Here is a 13,899-nt window from a genome sequence, read left to right as displayed (position 1 = left end):
AAAACAAGAGCTATATTTACAATGGTGTTAAAACTAATGGAAGACAAGAAGAGGTTTCTTTTGAAAAAGGGATGTTTGATTTTTAGCCTGAAGCCGGTCCCAGGACTATTTTACGTTCCACTCGCAATGCATCATGGGACGTTTTGAGTACAATACATCCAGGTATTTCTGGCACACTCAATCTTTCCATACTATCTAATGTGAACGCACTACATACTCATTTTGACATCAGACATAGTATGAGTATGACATTTCAAACACAACCAGAGTGTGTTTGAGGTGTCAACCCCACGGTGGTTGACACCTCAGTGGGGAGGTGTCAACCACCTCCCCACTGATTCTCTCTGCCTGCTAACCTGCACCTATCACACGGTTCAAACCTCATTGATCTTTCTTCTGCACTCAAACCCAACTTTGTAACACCTGACAATGTAAGGGCTGCAAATGAGCTCATAGTTTTGATTATGTTTATTGATATTTGCCATAAGTTATAAGACCTTTTTGTTTTGTTCTCACCTCTGCGGTGGCATTAGGCTGAATGACACGGTACTCTTGGGCAATCACAACATGGAGCACGATGGCTTTTCGGACAAGTCGGAGCGCGAGACTCACGATGACTGGGACAATACGGCGAACGAGAATGGCGGGAGACTGACGGAGGAGAGTGATGTGGACCAATCAGATGAGCTCTCCCCTGGAGTTCAGGCCACAGCCTACGTAGAGCAGAGCACAGAGGAGATGGCTGAGGTGATGCACTTTTCTTTCTGTTCTAGATCTAGTATGGAGGATGAAAACTAGGTTAAGTGTTTCGGTTTAAAAAAGAATGCTTGTGTTTAAACATTTAGGTGGGTGAGGCGTCCCAGGTGGAGACCGTATCGGAGGAGAACAAAGGTCTAATATGGACTTTGCTGAAGCAGCTGCGCCCAGGGATGGATCTGTCCAAAGTTGTGCTGCCCACGTTTATCCTGGAGCCTCGCTCATTTCTGGACAAGCTGTCAGACTACTACTACCATGCTGACTTCCTCTCACAGTCAGTAACTCTCTGTAACAAATCATTTTAGAACATTTTGGTCCGTCTCTCACCTCACAGTTTTTGTTCTTTCTACACAGAGCTGCACTTGAGGAGAGTCCATATGAACGTATCAAGCACGTTGTGCGGTGGTACTTGTCTGGGTTCTACAAAAAACCAAAAGTAAGAATTGTTCACTTTAGCTCGACTCGCACATGAGTTCTTTTTTCATTTCTTTTTTTCATATTTTTATAAACACAAAAAGAAAATATCCTTTTTGGATGAAATGAAATAACACTACTGTTAGTAATCAAACTAATTAGACATTATTATATTTTACTTGTTAAATGTATTGTTCCACATATTTTCCCAGTGAATTTATGCATTTTTCTGTGTTCATGACTTTTTTTTAATGCATTTTATTTCATTTTATTTTTGTATTCAGCCTGACATTGCATATTCTATTCAATGCAAGCTCTGAAATTTGTCAACCCCAAAATATAACTACGTTTTCTTCAAATGCATTTTCCTTTCCCAGCATTCTTTGGTATTTTGTAATAATACTTAATTATTAGTAATAAATGTAATAAACTCCTGATTGCTAACAACCATGGCTACAATGTATATTTAATGAAGTAAAATGGATTATCCTGCTCAAATGCTATACAAAAATAAATAAAATTGTAACAACTTGTTGCTTCTTTCTTTACAGCATAAAGTCTGTATCAGGAAATGCATATTTGTGACGCAATCTTACGTTTGAACCTTTTTCTATTTCAGGGACTGAAAAAGCCTTACAATCCAATCCTGGGGGAAACATTTCGCTGCTGCTGGCTTCATCCTCAGACTGACAGTTGCACTTTCTACGTCGCTGAGCAGGTTAAACCAGATTCATAGCTTTCAAAGCAAACAGCCACAGCACATGTTTCTCATGTATATTGCAAAATTCTCCTGCGAGTGTATCATTAATAAAGTTTCCTTCTTCTCGTCTCACTGTATTCTGCTGCCCCTCCCTCAGGTGTCCCACCATCCACCCATCTCTGCCTTCTATGTCTGCAATAGAAAGGACGGTTTTTCAATTAGTGGAAGCATCTTGGCCAAGTCCAAATTCTACGGTAAATGGCACAACACAAAATGTTACCGAAGCAATCTGTAAATGTTGACAATCAGTTGAGAATCACGAGTGGAGCAGTTGTTTGGTTGCATGATTGAAATAAATTCCTATTTTAGGTAACTCTCTCTCAGCCATTCTGGATGGAAAAGCCAGGCTATTGTTCCTGAGCAGGGATGAGGAATACATCATCACGATGCCCTATGCTCACTGCAAAGGTAATCCTTCGACTGTAATCATTGAAAAATGATAGCGTTCATCCAACATAAAATAAGTTGTAAAAACAACTTTGCAGCGCCCAAAAGAAGAAAAAAAAGTCTAATAGACATCTCCCTTTTTAATTTGAGTACTAGAGGAATGAGAGGTTGTCATTGAAGAGTTACGAAGATGCTGATGAGTGTTCGCTGAGTGTGGGAGTGTGTCCTATAGCTACCATAATGGTTCAATCCACATGTTTAAAGACTAAGGCTGTGTTCGAAATGTCATACTAACGTCAAAATTAGTATGTAGTGCATTCACATTAGATAGTATGAAAAGATTGAGTACGTGAGAAATACCGAGATGTTTCCTGTATTGGGACATTTTTTAAGTAACGCTTTTGTAAATGGGGCTCTTGTTTTGAAGTTACTCGTATGTTTTGTCAGTAGCTCAATGGCGGGTCTCCGAACATCTCTAAAATTTTGCCTTGAAATGAGTTTTATGGAACAAATTTCCACATGTTGATATTCTAATTGGTCACTTTCTCAATGAAAATGTTTTCAGAACTTTCAAAGGTGGCGAATCAACAACAATATTTAGCCTCAGTGTACTTCAGGTTTTTATAAACTCAGTGCAGTCAATAAATTCTGAATTTCTTCAGTGAAACAGATATTGTAATGTATCGTGGTTTAAATTTCTTGCAATATATTGATAATCGCTGTATCGTGATATTATCGCTATTGTGGGCAAAATATCGTGACAGTATAGCAGTACCCAGCCCGAGTGTTTATGTATTTATGCTCTATAAAAAAATTCAAGAACAATGCAACAAACACAAAAGTTAACATTAAAGCTCATCAGCTGAATTGAAACGCTCCATCACACACGTAGTTTTCTCGTTTTGTAATTTGTCAAATCAACACATGATTGATGGGATCTGTGGACTTCCATTGTGAGCTTCTGCCTTTGCATCACTGTGCTGTTGATCTGATGTTGCTCCTCTGACTCCTGCAGGTATTCTCTATGGCACCATGACCCTAGAGCTGGGAGGTAAAATTACAATTGAGTGCGAGAAAACTAAATATCTCACAGAGCTGGAGTTCAAACTAAAGGTGTGTTTACATTTTGAACTTCTGACTCAATTTAAATAGTTTTTTTTTTCTCTCATACTATTATTTTGTATTTGTTTAACTTAGACTGTTCTTGCATTTTCATCTGTTTCACGGATGTCTCACTTTGTGTTATTTCAGCCTTTCCTTGGAGGCTCCAGCTCTGTGAATCAGATTAGTGGAAAGATTTTTGTGGGGGAGGAGCTGCTGGCTACTGTAGATGGACACTGGGTGAGTTTATCCCTCCTCTTCTATTACAGTTTGGTCCCATTTTAGTGACTGTTTACAATAAGCAGCAGGAAATCCAGGAAGGTTAAGGACTGCTTTTAGTGAAACCGATTTGTTAAATTGAAAACATTATTATGTTATGGTTTCATTTTATTCAGACAGCTTTTTTCAGGGAATTTGATCTCAGCTAAGCATCTACTGATCACTTTCATGTCTTTACAAGTTCTTTCTGGGCGTGACCAACCTCAGAGTTCCCTCAGGCTGGTCACGCCCGATAATCTCTGCAGAAGAGAGTCCCAGGTGTGGGAGAGTAAAGATGTTCTCTCATCACTGTTGATGTTAAAGCTCTGCTTCCTGATCTTGACGGCTTCTGTGATCCAGCGTTTGTGTTTGTTTCCTTTTGTCCCACTTATTGTTAGGTTGTCCCAGTCCATGACGCAATGAACACGGCCATAAAACCACACACCAAACTCTGACAGCTGATAGTTCACCCCAAATACAAAATAGAACTAGACAAAAAATGCAACGGAATATATGATATTCCATGTCATGCCAATAGACACACATAGGAGAAACAGGAAGAATGTTTGATACAGAGAAAAATCTCAAGTCTGCACTATTGCACCACTGCGGAACAGAAAATGACGTCATGGACTGGGACAACCCAACAATAATTGGGACAATATTTAGCATCAACAGGGATGAGGGAACATTTGGTAACACTTTACTTGAAGTTTTATACATAAGGCTGACATGCTGTTTTTCAGTGTTGTTAGCATTAATAAGGACTGATGTCTGATGAAGAGCGGTCAGCCCGAAACGTCAAGTTTTTGGTGTAAATTAAAAATGAAATTGGGAACTAACCACACAGTTGTGCTGACTTTTTTTCTTAGCTTCTTTGGACCTTTTGATCCAGCACACTGCCTCAAAAAAAGGGAAGTGCGTGTTTTTTGATTGTGCTAGCATTAATAAGGTGTCATGAACGCTGTCATTATGTTGTCATTGCTAAATTATGACACCTTTTGCTAAATTGTAGCACATTTGGAGCTATGTTGGCATTTTTTTGGATTAGGTGGAGGGATTAAGGTTAGTGTTAGGTAGTGTTAGGGTTAAGGTTGGTGTTAGGGGTTAGATTAACGAAGGACACTTAATGACAGCCTTTATGACTAATTATTTATGCTAATGACAGGTGTGATGTCACAATAATGACAGCGTATTGTCAACCCTATGTATAAAACACCTAGGACTTTCTTCTCCAAAGACTATTGGGCCACACGCAGGGATGCGGTCAATTACATTTTTCAATTACATCTTCAGTTATCCATGTTCAATTACAACTCAATTATGATTATTATGATTACAATTACGTTCACAATTAACAAAGTTAAAATTAAAATTAAATTAATCACAATTACTGAGACTATAATAAATAAATACTTACATAAAACATAACATTCTGTTAGCATGTCTTTTGATATCAGGTCGGTTTTGACAAATGTCTTAAATCAGCTGTAAAATACACTAAAAAATATGATTTATCATCCAATTTGTTTTTTTTATCTCTTGCTTACTTTGTTAGGCTTCCTTATGAATGAAAATATTGGTGTTAATATTTTTGGCATGGGCATCCGAGCCTTTTTTCTGTCGGTATACCCCTTGATACATCAAAGCAATCACCTCTGAGGAAGACTGACAGTTGGCAATCGAAACATGTCAGGAGATCAGATTTCTTGAAAAAAGTTGTCTGAATCAATGAAATCTTAACATATTATTTAAAAAAAATGAAGACAAAGTGAAAACATGATTTTCTTGGTTCAAACCAGGACAGTGAAGTGTTCATCCAGGAGAAGCGTTCGAGCCATCAGGAGACGCTGTGGAACCCCAGCACAGACATTCGCAGCGCTCGTCTCAAGAGACAAGTGGTTCAGTCTGAGCACCAGGGGGAGTTTGAGTCTGAACGGTAAGACACACCTGTTTGTAAAGCAATTCAAATGTGTGGGGTCAATTATAATTGAAATCATGTAATTGGTAGTTGATTAAAATTATGATGTAATTATAATTGGTATCGTAATTGAAAAAATATGTTGCTGTCATAATTAAATTATAATTGACTTTGTAATTGTAATTGACCTTTCGCAAAACCCCGCCCACAAACAGTCATCGTCCGATCAACTGTTACTATGTAAACTAGGTCCGACGTACTCAGAGCAGACACAGTGATGAAGCGATGTGCTCATGGCTTGAGCAGGTCATATACCAGGTACCCCTTTTTGTTTGCCAGGGGGAGTCGTGTTCTTTCCGTTCCCAAAGCTGAAAACACAACTGGAGCGATGTCTACAATGAACTATAAAAACGTCTCAGGAATGTGTTTCTCAGTAGTATGAGAGATGTGTATGTTTTTAATGTTATCTCATCTTGTCTGCACTAATGTGTGTGTTATGCAAAATGACAATAAAGCTTAATTTGATTTTGACTAAATAAGGTGACATAACTATACATTCACGTATCTATAGCGCTGTGAGCCACGACTCCATAAACAACAGCCGGCTCACTTCCTGGAAGTCCTCCTCATGCCTGTAGCTCGTCCACTCTTAGAGCTAACATTCCCCATGAGGACAGGCTGATATCTTCTCCTCCTTGTTTGGCGCTTAGCCCATGCTCGTTTCCTCCTCAGTTCACTGGGGGGGGAATGCAAAGGCTGGCATAGCATTAGCACGGAGTGCTAACAGCTGATGTCGGCTGTGACCAATCTGAGCAATATTTCTTGACAGGATCGCAAAAATTGCTGACACAAGCCTTCCACCCTATCTCTCCAGAGCATATTGTAACTCCTTTTGCCTGGATCTGGTAGATATCGGACAGGTATTGCTCCAGAAAGAGTCATAACACGCACCGGGAGACTTCTCCTAGGCATTACAGACGGGACCAATGACGAATCTACCGAAAGTAAATAAGGGGAGCAGGGCTTTTGCGAAAGGTCAATTGGAATAAACATTCTATGAAAAACTGTCAATTATAATTTAATCAAATATAAAACTATGGAACCACGTTACAGTTCTATGGCTTACACATACATGGTTAACTACGTGTCACTTCTCTTAAGGATCATTGTATCAATAATTCATATTGAGGGGTCTACTGACAGAAAAAAGGCTCTGATGTCCACATCAAAAATATTCATACTAATATATTCATTGATTAGGAAGCCTAACAAGGTAACCAAGAGATGAAAAATGAACTGGATGATAGATAATGTTTTTTAGTGTATTCTACAGCTGATTTAAAACAGGGGTCAAAAAACATGTTATTGAATATGGATAATTGAAGATGTATTTGTAATTGACTTAAACCCTGGTTCAGACCTCATCCAATAGTCCTTTATTCATTAATATATTCATGTGTTTGCCCTGCTTCTATTTATTATATATGATTCCATTCTCCACAGACTTTGGCAACACGTGACCAGTGCCATCATGGATCGGGACCAAGTACGAGCCACTCAGGAGAAGTTTGTGCTGGAGGAAGCTCAGCGCAAAGAAGCCAAAGAACGAGGAGATAAAGCCTGGGTTCCACGACTCTTCCAGCAGGACGCCGTCACCTCAGAGTGGAGCTACAAACACACGGAGTAAGAACAGAGCAAAACACCACACACACACAACCATTCATGTCTTTGTTCTATTAGTGATGTATTAGAGATGTATTAGTGATGTATTATATTTATTGAATGGAATGTTTTTTGTGTCTGAAACTACTGTTGCATCTCTGGGTAATTCTAATTGCGTAATTGATAAATAATTACAATTATGATGTAATTATTATAATTGGAAAAATATGTTGTTGTAATCGTAATCGAATTGTAATTGGGTTCAGATAATTGACTTTGTAATTGTAAATTCTATAATTACATATTAGATAAACGCAAACCAGGTGAATCATGTTGCAGTTATAGAGCTTACACATACGTAGTTAACAATTATTAAAATGTGTTTCATATTAATTTTTTGATTATTGATTATCTTGGTGTGATTTTGATTTAATTTTTGATATTTGAATTTTTTTTTTTTGCCTCAGTGTACGAGCGTGGGACCCTGAGCTCTGTAAGGTTCAGTTTGAAAAGGACGGAATCATTCAGACACACGAGAAGATCCAGAGACAGCACAATGGACTCTCCTATAGCCACACCTGGCCCAGCCAACAGAAGGTTCCACTAATCCTCTACCATGACTATCAATCATTACCTCATAGGGTTGTAAAGGGGCGGTAAATCTCCACGGTAACGTAACTTCCTGAATTTTGGGAACATTTTGAATCTAAAATATAAAGGTTTAATGAGAATTTTTTGGAATTAACTGCAATCGGGAACAATTTTTAACTAAACTGAAATATTTTTTCCCAGTTATATTTAACATCCCTGTTACATGCCAACCTTTGTTGAAATATTTTTTTTGTAATATTTTGCATGGATGCTAACACTTAAATTATTTACGATACAATTATTTAAAATGAAATTCCGATAAATGATGCCTACGAAAAATTTATATTTTTGAATATTCCCAAAATTCCTCATCCAAACTGGAAATTTTGCACAATTTTGCCTTTGCAACCTCATTAAATCAAGGGTGTTTTGTGTTTGTTATGGAGTTTTAAAGTTCTCCTGCCTTTTGTTTAGGTAAAGCTAAACAGGAAGCACAGGAAGGCCAGCAGCCAGCCATCCAGCTGTAGCCAGAACACTGAGAGCAGTAGCACCACACCAGAACCCACACACGAGTCCTCAGACAATGAAGGTTAGACACACACACACACACACACACACTCTTTGTCACTCACTTTCACTTTTTCCACCCAGACCACTCAAACATTGAACTTTTCCAAATGTGTATTTTTTGTTGTTGTTGTTGTACGCAGGCTTTTCAAACCAATGTGCTCGCTGCAGTAAATCCTTAAAGGACATCACCGTCATAGAGGCCTCCATTACGTCCATTCAGAAAACACAGCTGGATATTCAGAGGTGGGAAAAATCCCTTTCACACTAGAGCAGACACGGGCAACTGACGGCCCCCAAAGCAAATGCATAAAATCACTCCTGAAACACACACGATGCTTACAAAAAAACACAAAAGGACAACAAATATACACAAAGGTACTCCAGAAACACACAAGATGCTTACAAAAAAACACAAAAGGACAACAAAAATACACAAAGGTACTCCAGAAACACACAAGATGCTTACAAAAAAACACAAAAGGACAACAAAAATACACAAAGGTACTCCAGAAACACACAAGGAACCGACCAAAATTACAGAAAGGCACAAAATTACACAGACAAATATAAAGAAGACACCAAAAATGCAAACAATGCTGACGATTATCTAAAATGACATATATATATATATATATATATATATATATATATATATATATATATATATATATATATATATATATATATATATATATATATATATATATATAATGATAAACACACAATGACTAGAAAAAAAAACTGTAAAAACACACAATTAATTAGTTCCTACCCTCACCTATGGTCATGAGATTTGGGTAATGACCAGAAGGACAAGATCACGGACACAGGCGGCCGAAATGAGTTTCCTGCACAGGAGGGACTATGTCTCTGAGCTGGCCTGGTGTCGCCTCGTGGTCCCCCCAGAACGGCTGGAGGAGGTGTGCGTGGATCGGGAGGTCTGGGCATCTCTGCTGAGACTGCTGCCTCCGCGACCCAGCCCCGGATAAAGTGGAAGAAAATGGATGGATGGATGGATGGACACAATTAATAGGAAAAAAAAACCAAAAACATACAAAATTACTTGAAGGAAAACTGCAAAAATCCACAAAATTAATAGGAAAATATATAATAAAAACAAGGCCAAAATACCAAAATAAATTAAAAAAAAGACAAAATGACAAAAAAGGTAATTAAAAAAAAAAAAAAAAAAAATGACTTTTTTTGCTTTATTAATGCTCAGATGGGTTATTATTGTGAATGTTGAGTTGTGGAAATATTTTTTTTTTCTTTTTGTAAGGCTGTCCTTTTGAAATAATGTTGTACATGTTAATGATCTCAATGTGGCGAGTCATGGTTTTCTTGTCTGTACGTTTTGATAAAGTTCATACTGTTATTAATTGAATAGGGACTTCCAGAGGATTGAAAACCACTGAACTAACGGTGTTGATTTCTCTGTAGAAACCTGGCGGCTCTGAGTCGACAGCTGGATCGTCAGAGAGCGGCAGACGATGGCGTGTCGCTGACGGGCCGTCACTTCCTGGTCCTCTGCGTTCTGCTCCTCTCTCAGCTCATCCTCAACTACGTGTTCACATGAGCACTCCTCACAGGAGGTTCCCCCCTCCTGCCCTGATCTCTCCTCAAAGCACAAACTAATGTGACAGACATTAGTGTGGAGGGTTAGGGACGTCAGATCCACACCAGGGTAACGTAGAGACTTAAGTCCTGGTGAAGGGAGGAGCACAGACACCACAGCAATAAACACAGCCCCCTGCTAAGAGGAACGGCGCCCCCTAGTGTAGCCAGACTGAAACACCATCGGCACCTTCGCACTTTGGCAGGAGAGAGAGAGTGAAGTGAAAGGATGAATAAACAGATTTTCAATTATATTTGAAATGTATGATGAAGAATGATTCTGTGAAAAACAAATGACAGAGAGGATGTTTCATCATTCCTTAGTGTCTTTTTTTGTACTGACTGCTCTGTGATGCTGTTGATCCGTGTGTGTGTGTGTGTGTGTGTGTGTGTGTGAGACAACAGAAGTTCTCCTCCCCTTCCACTGCAGACTCTGGGCCTTAACGCTGATGCCAAAAAAAAAAGAAAACCACAAAATATAGAAATGAAGTGAAAAAACGCCTAACAGTGAAATTGTGTCTTTTTAATCAGTGTACGCTCAAATCCTCTCTGTCAGTCTCATCTACAACGATGAGGATTTCTACCAAAACAGTATTTATTATCCTTGAGGACAGAGTACTTGTTTACAGAGAGCACTGTCTGTTTGTATGTCGTAACACATTAGAGGACGAGTTGAGAGCCAGCAGAGTGTCTTTGTGTGCCTCTAGTGCTGCACTTGAAGGAGTAAAATAGACTAGCACTGCTCATGGTCAGGACCACAACACACGTGTGTGTGTGTGTGTGTGTGTGTGTGTGTGTGTGTGTGTGTGTGTGTGTGTGTGTGTGTGTGTGTGTTGTGTGTGTGTGTGTGTGTGTGTGTGTGTGTGTGTGTGTGTTGTGTGTGTGTGTGTGTGTGTGTGTGTGTGTGTGTGTGTGTGTGTGTCACAGAGAGAAACAACATGAACTTGCAAACCATAGATTTCAGACCACAATAGGAGATTAAGTACATCCATGTATAAACCACATCTAAGTGATTGTTTTCTATGTGTGAACGCCTAATAATGAATTATTTCCATTTGTACATACTCGATAGTCTGTTTAAAAATCAAGAGATTTCAGAATGTATTTATTGTGTGATTTAACCTCGACTTTCCTAATCTAAATCAGCATGGAGGACAGAAGCTGGAGTGACAATCCTTTGGTCTTCATTTTATTTTATTTTCCAGTTTTGTTCTCCCAACAACAAAGGAAGCACATGTAAGACGAAGAAAAAACTCACACCCTTTATTTAGTTTTTTTTTTATGCATCGTTCTGTTTTCTACTCTGCAGCCATGTTTGTGGGGTTCGTCAGTAACAAAACTATGGAGATTATGGAGATACCCACATGTTTGTATTCATATTTGTTTAAAGCTGTAGAACTACAGTAAAACATTTTAACACTGACACTGCCTTCAGCCTCTTGAATGTCTCTTAATTGAAGTTTGGGTAACAATTTACTTGAAGTTTTATACATAAGGCTGACATTAAGCTGCCATTAGCGTCAGTGGCACTGATTAGCATGAATAAGATGTCATGAAGGCTTTCATTAAGTGTTGTTCCAAATTATGACATCTTTGGAGCTGTGTTGGCGTGTTTTGGGTTAAGTGGAGGAATCTAGTGGTGTTAGGTCAGGGGTCTGCAACCTGCGGCTCTGGAGCCTTATGTGGCTCTTTGACTCTTTTGCAATGGCTCTTTGTAGCTTTAAAAAAATAATTTTATTTCTTACAGAGGGTGTTGATGATTAATGACATTAACGTCAAATAAAATTTTGATAAAACAATTAGTTAACCTAAAAATAAATCATGTTGTGCAATAACTCTGCCACTTTCCTACTTCAACTCCTACAACCTCTACTGACCATCAACTTTCCTTGCACCTGTGGTTAACCTTAAGTTTTAAATCCCTTGTAAGATAACTAAACTAACAAAAATATTATTTTAGAAGAAAATAGAGATTCTATTTGTGTGGCGAAAGATGTATTTAATTGCCAATATGTATGCCCTATATGTTGCAAGAAATTAGCAATTAACATGTGTTGACCAACATGATCATGTGTCATCAAATTCAAGTAATTTTTTGTAGCCCTTCAAACCTATTAACTTGTACATTATTCGATAAGATTTTAACTGTGTAGAATTTTTTACACTGCATTGTCTTCATTGAGAAGGTTTTTTTTTTCGGCTCTGGAAGGACTTTAATCCTTCCATTTTTAACGGACTTGAACAGATGCAGGCGTAGTTATTTATTAGTTATTACGCTTACATTATGAAATAAAAATTGACTTTGTAAAAATAAAGTTTATTTTCTAAAATCTTGGAAAATAAATAAGAAGTAATTTTAAAAAGTATGACGTTTAAATAATTATTATGAAATATATAATTATAACAGAATAATACAACCCCGTGAACTGCTACCTTAACGTGGTGGGGTTGTTTGAGTGCCCGAATGATCCAAGGAGCTATGTTGTCTGGGGCATTATGCCCCTGGCAGGGTCTCCCATGTCAAACAGGTCCTTAGTGACGGGTCAGACTAAGTGCAGTTCAGAAGACCCTCTATGGACAGTATAAAAACAAGGACAGTGACGTCACGCGGTATGTCGCAGCCGGGGCCCCACCCTGGAGCCAGGCCTGGGGCTCGAATGCGAGCGCCTGGTGGTCGGGCCTTTGCCCATGGGGCCCGGCCGGGCCTAGCCCAAAAGAACGACGTGGGCCCGCCCCCCTGTGGACCCACCACCCGCAGAGGGATTCGTAGGGATCGGGTGCAGAGAGGACTGGGTGGCGGTCGAGGGGGGGTGCCTCGGCGGCCCGGTCCGCGTCCACAGCTTCTGGCTGTTGGGACATGGAACGTCACCTCGCTGGGGGGGAAGGAGCCTGAGCTTGTGCGGGAGGTTGAGAGGTACCGGCTAGATATAGTCGGGCTCACCTCCACGCACAGCTTGGGCTCTGGATCCCAACTCCTGGAGAGAGGCTGGACGCTCCACTTCTCTGGCGTTGCCCGCGGGGGGAGGCAGCGTGCTGGGATGGGCTTGCTTATTGCCCCCCAGCTCAGCCACCACATGTTGGAGTTTACCCCAGTGAACGAGAGGGTCGCGTCCCTACGCCTTCGGGTTGGGGACAGGTCTCTCACCGTTGTCTCGGCCTACGGGCCCAACATCGGTGCGGAGTATTGGAGTCCCAGGGAAGGGAACTAGATGGTGTCCCGACTGGGGACTCCATTGTTCTACTGGGGGACTTCAATGCCCACGTGGGCTGCGACAGTGAGACCTGGACAGGGGTGATTGGGAAGAACGGCCTGAACCCGAGTGGTGTTTTGTTATTGAACTTCTGTGCCAGTTACAGTTTGTCCATAACAAACACCATGTTCGAGCACAAGAGTGTCCATAAGTACACGTGGCACCAGGACACTCTAGGCCGGAGGTCGATGATCGACTTCATAGTTGCATCATCTGATCTCCGGCCGCGTGTCTCGAACACTCGGATGAAGAGAGGGGCTGGGCTGTCAACCGATCACCACCTGGTGGTGAGCTGGATCCGCTGGCAGGGGAGGAAGCCGGTCAGACCTGGCAGGCCCAAACGTGTGGTGAGGGTCTGTTGGGAACGTCTGGTGGATCCCTCTGTCAGTGGGGTCTTCAACTCACACCTCTGGATTAGCTTCTCCCAGATCCCGAGGGAGGTGGGAGACATGGAGTCCGAGTGGACCATGTTCTCCTCCTCCATTGTCGATGCGGCCGTTCGCAGCTGTGGCCGTAAAGTCTCTGGTGCCTGTCGCGGTGGCAATCCCCGAACCCAGTGGTGGCGCCTGGAAGTAAGGGATGCTGTCAAGCTGAAGAAGGAGACCTCCTTGGCC

At 40.4% G+C, this 13,899-nt stretch overlaps 1 protein-coding gene across 3 annotated transcripts in view; it reads left to right on the top strand.

The window, feature by feature from the left end:
* osbpl5 (oxysterol binding protein-like 5) overlaps positions 1 to 10,542 on the top strand; it is a 58,203-nt gene extending 47,661 nt beyond the window's left edge. For 2 of the 3 annotated variants that reach the window (XM_028451576.1, XM_028451575.1), the window contains 14 exons: positions 534 to 747; positions 846 to 1,030; positions 1,111 to 1,192; positions 1,790 to 1,888; positions 2,028 to 2,124; positions 2,240 to 2,338; positions 3,333 to 3,430; positions 3,569 to 3,658; positions 5,479 to 5,615; positions 7,101 to 7,280; positions 7,727 to 7,856; positions 8,325 to 8,439; positions 8,561 to 8,663; positions 9,861 to 10,542. In XM_028451576.1, coding sequence (XP_028307377.1) covers positions 534 to 747; positions 846 to 1,030; positions 1,111 to 1,192; positions 1,790 to 1,888; positions 2,028 to 2,124; positions 2,240 to 2,338; positions 3,333 to 3,430; positions 3,569 to 3,658; positions 5,479 to 5,615; positions 7,101 to 7,280; positions 7,727 to 7,856; positions 8,325 to 8,439; positions 8,561 to 8,663; positions 9,861 to 9,996 — 1,765 coding nt within the window. In that variant the 3' untranslated portion in view covers positions 9,997 to 10,542. Of the gene's footprint in view, positions 1 to 533; positions 748 to 845; positions 1,031 to 1,110; positions 1,193 to 1,789; positions 1,889 to 2,027; positions 2,125 to 2,239; positions 2,339 to 3,332; positions 3,431 to 3,568; positions 3,659 to 5,478; positions 5,616 to 7,100; positions 7,281 to 7,726; positions 7,929 to 8,324; positions 8,440 to 8,560; positions 8,664 to 9,860 lie in introns of those variants that run through there. The other variant, XM_028451577.1, reaches the window with a different exon arrangement.
* The last annotated feature ends 3,357 nt before the right edge of the window (positions 10,543 to 13,899 follow it).

Source organism: Gouania willdenowi, chromosome 6 (assembly GCF_900634775.1).
Source record: "Gouania willdenowi chromosome 6, fGouWil2.1, whole genome shotgun sequence".
Taxonomy (NCBI): domain Eukaryota; kingdom Metazoa; phylum Chordata; class Actinopteri; order Blenniiformes; family Gobiesocidae; genus Gouania; species Gouania willdenowi.
Note: the sequence above shows the minus strand (reverse complement) of the source record. Positions and strands in the feature narration are given on the sequence as shown.